General features: G+C 37.6%; 1 protein-coding gene and 1 pseudogene across 2 annotated transcripts; both read right to left on the bottom strand.

Annotated features, from left to right (window-relative positions):
• LOC111369261 overlaps window positions 1–776 on the bottom strand; it is a 9,748-nt pseudogene extending 8,972 nt beyond the window's left edge.
• Window positions 777–1,813: 1,037 nt separating this feature from the next.
• LOC111369284 lies at window positions 1,814–3,588 on the bottom strand. Of its 2 annotated transcripts, none has more exons than XM_022990734.1 (3): window positions 3,145–3,588; window positions 2,567–2,667; window positions 1,814–2,352 (listed from the first exon to the last, which is right to left on the bottom strand). In XM_022990734.1, the coding sequence occupies exons 1-3, from the start codon at window positions 3,428–3,430 to the stop codon at window positions 2,215–2,217; spliced, it is 525 nt and encodes a 174-aa protein (XP_022846502.1). In that variant the 5' UTR covers window positions 3,431–3,588; the 3' UTR covers window positions 1,814–2,214. The 2 variants fall into 2 exon arrangements, with proteins under 2 accessions (XP_022846502.1, XP_022846501.1); XM_022990733.1 differs by having other exon boundaries at window positions 2,199–2,352; window positions 2,567–2,670; window positions 3,145–3,584.
• Window positions 3,589–3,752: the final 164 nt, after the last annotated feature.

Genomic DNA, 3,752 nt, shown 5'->3' with positions numbered 1-3,752 from the left:
TTTCTCTTAGTCTCAGATGAGCTGTAAATTGAGTTTGATTGTTTTATGGCCCTTTGGGCCAGATTCATAATTTGGCCCAACCCCTTTGATTTTAGATTTCTGATTTCAGCTGTAACTAATTGCTTCAGCCCATTGACTAAATCTCCACCCCATAATTCATCTGGTGTCGCCTACAATCGAGATTCCACATTCTCCCATCTCCATGACTGCCCACTTCCTTCCCTGTGATACCGAGCCACTATCTCCAGCTCGAAACAAATTGTAGCAGCTTCAATTTCCCCATTATTTGAGATTTGATTCAGGTCGAAGACCCTCTCCCTTCCAGGAAACCAGCCCATGGAATTACCATCAAGCAAAATCGGCGATTCCAGTCGTCGATTGTAGTTCTCTACTTTCCCGAACTCCTCATGAGAACTCCTTTCAACTGTTCGTTCTCCTGCTTCATTGATGATGAGTGAAATTTCCAAATCCACAATACTATCCCCCGCCTCGTCAGACTTTAGAGAGATTTCAACATTTAAGGTAGGTTCTGGCGAGTTCTGTATTGCCCCCTTCTCCTCTCGGTCTCGCTCCTGTCCATCCAACTTGCGAGTCACTGCTTCCAGTTTCTCCAACATTGATGTCATGGCCTTGTGAAATTCAAATCTCATGGCTCCTATTTCCTCTCTTATTTCTGAATTCATTTTCTCAAGCTTCACTTCCAGGTTACTAACCCGATCTTCTAATTCATTTTCTTCATCCATAGTCATGTCCCCAGGATAGTGCTCTGATACCATTTTGATAGAACCCCTTGGTGATAATAAGACTCAACAATGGAAATTAAACTGTTATTTACTGAATAAGATGCTGCAAACAAAAGGGAAACTGATCCAAAGCTTTTGAGAGGCCTGGTCTCTCCCCCAAAGACTCAACAAAACGTGAATGAATAATTCCTAACCCCCAACTCTCCATTTATAAGCAATCCCTACTTGAATTATTACATTTTTTACCCTACTACTAACTATTGAACCTTCTGGATTAACAAAGATGTGGCTGCAACCATGTGAATCAGTTTGGCATCTATCAAATAGCTAAGTCAGCTAAAGAAAACTACAATATCTCACATATCAAATGCTCAAGACAGTCAGTCCATTAACTATACAATTTGTGCCAAATGTGGACTTTTTTATGTGGTCATTACATTGGATAGGAAACTCTGAGATGGCTGGCATGTGTTACGTGTATTGGAATAACAGAGGGAAAGATCCCAGCCTAAACTCACTCAACATGGTCATTTTGCCAAATACCACACCCTTCACATAAAACGGTATCACATCCCAAACCCTGATTTCTTCCCTGGTGTCTCTAAAACAGCTCTATCTCCAAAACTTGATCAAATTGGATGATGACAAAACAAATTGAAGCCAATTTCAGTCCGTATTCAGCTCAACCATTTGTTAGTTCCATAAGAGTTCCATGTTGGTGCCAGTATGTGTCCAAATGCCTTATTCTTGTAACCTCTTGATTTGTTATATTCCAAAGAGGTAAGACTATCAATTTCTTAACCTGTTTTCCTCTATTAAGAAGCAAAATGATGTCCAGTTAAATAAAACCCGATAAAAATGGGCATCCAAATGTAGTTAAGTAGTTAAAGATAAAAATTAATATCAAGTCATATAATTCATAAATGTTTTTATAGAAATAGATGGGCTTTTATTGCACGTTAGAAGAGAATGCAAAGCATTTGAGGGAGACCGCTACTCAAAGTCACAAAGAAAGATTCCATTAAAATGTGAAATATTACACTCCGACTAAGATGCAAAACAATTAAAGAATTGTCAATGAAAACCTCCTGAAGCTTTTGCCTGTGATAGCACAAAAGAGTTAAATGCATCCCAAAAATTAAAGAGTGGTGATCTAATTCCGAAAGACCTCCTCATTTCTCTTTGTCCAAGTATACCAAACATATGCATAGGACTGACCTCCACAATAACTCTTCTTCCAACCTAAAACCAAATGTCCAGAACGTAATTTGCAACATCTTTACTACAGGCTTTCTAACTTTTTTCTGAATGCAAATACCAGGCACGTGCTCAATATCGTTTCTCCAAGTATCAGGTCCGACCCAGGTATTCGTACAATTAGAAGAGATGGGGTAGTGTGGAGGAAAGAGTTCAATGATTTTATGCATCTATGCATCGAACACCAAAAATAGTTTTGAAAATAAAATTATGTTCAGCAACAAAAATAGATGCTTACTTCTGGGATTGTCTGCTGAAGTACTGATTCAACAGCAACAACCATAGCTTGCACAAAATCTTCACCTCCAGTTCCAATTGCAGTAAAGCCTCTAACAGTTGGATAGGAGTTTACCTGCTTAGTAAAACATTAAACACTCTCCAATCAGTAATAATCAATGCAAGCTAGGACAAGGAGTTCCCTCATCAAGACTCAATGGGAAAATGGTTTGTAAAACAGAATGAGATATGTTGCGTTTCATCATGATGAAGCATAGGAATAGCATGCAAACCAGAAATTCAAGTGTTAAAATAGGCCAAAATGAAAATTGAGACACCATAGTCCATACCTTCTGATCTAGAGCAAGCCACTCATTTGTAGAATCGTCTGTCACTGTACCTCCAATAACCACATTAGTTGTTTGTCCCACCCTTCCTTCTGTCTTTGAAACTTCTGAAAATCTCCCAAGATTTAGTTGAAATAAATTTCAATGATAACTTCCTACGGATTAATTACAAGAAAAATACAAAAAGTACAAGCGCCGTGAACAATTTTGGAAACTTTGTAACTTTCGCTATCACCAAATCGCTTCATGGTTTAGGATACCAAATAAGACCTCTGACCTCAATCTTATCACACAGAAGTATATCACTGCTTTCCCAATAACAAATAGATACATATCCCAGAACTGACCTTTTTTATGTTACAAGTTTTGTTCTTTATTAAATAGGAGCGTCTACGCAAACATTAACTCAATAAATCACATAAAAGCGTTAATTGAGTGTTTAAAAAAAAAAAAAAAAAGGAAAAAGAAATCAATCCCAGTAAACAAATTCAAACACGTGTTTTTACATGTATAAGATAACACCGACATCCCACACGGAATTCGATTTTTTTTTTAAATAATAATAAATAAATAACGCATACCTGAAATGGCCTTTAGAACTGCTTCTTGAGGCGGGCCTTGCTCATTATCATCATCAGATGAAGACGGGTTTTCATTATGAGAGCAATTCAAAGGGCGAGTCCTCCTTGCCAAGTGAGAGTTACTTCTACCGTTGGTAATTTTGCAGCCACAGAAGGAATCGGAGTGGGATATTTTGTGGGACAACATGAACCGTGGTGGAAAACAGGGAATTTTGCTTTTATAAGGCAGAGGCCGCCATGGCTCTGTTAAGAAGACAGTTCGGAACACACTCATGCACGCCGCCATTTCGGAAATCCTTTATCTTGAATTTTGATTATTTAACGCTTTTGTGAGATGGTTTTTGCCTTGCCTTCTAATATTTGAAGCTATCAACAGTTTGCTTTGAATTTGTTCCTAATAAATTTATTTCTGGGGTAATTTTTCTTGGGGTAGCTGTGATGGAGCGGGCTATTCTTCTAAATGACCGAAATATTTGTTCTATTTTGCACAATAACCTTCATTATAGAAAATACTATTTTACCTTATTTTTATTATTTGCAAGATGTATCATGTATCTTTTTTAAGTCTTTAAATATTTCTTCTCTTTTCGGGATTCATTAATCAGGAC

The sequence above is a fragment of the Olea europaea genome, chromosome 20 (assembly GCF_002742605.1).
Source record: "Olea europaea var. sylvestris chromosome 20, O_europaea_v1, whole genome shotgun sequence".
NCBI classification, from domain to species: domain Eukaryota; kingdom Viridiplantae; phylum Streptophyta; class Magnoliopsida; order Lamiales; family Oleaceae; genus Olea; species Olea europaea.
Note: the sequence above shows the minus strand (reverse complement) of the source record. Positions and strands in the feature narration are given on the sequence as shown.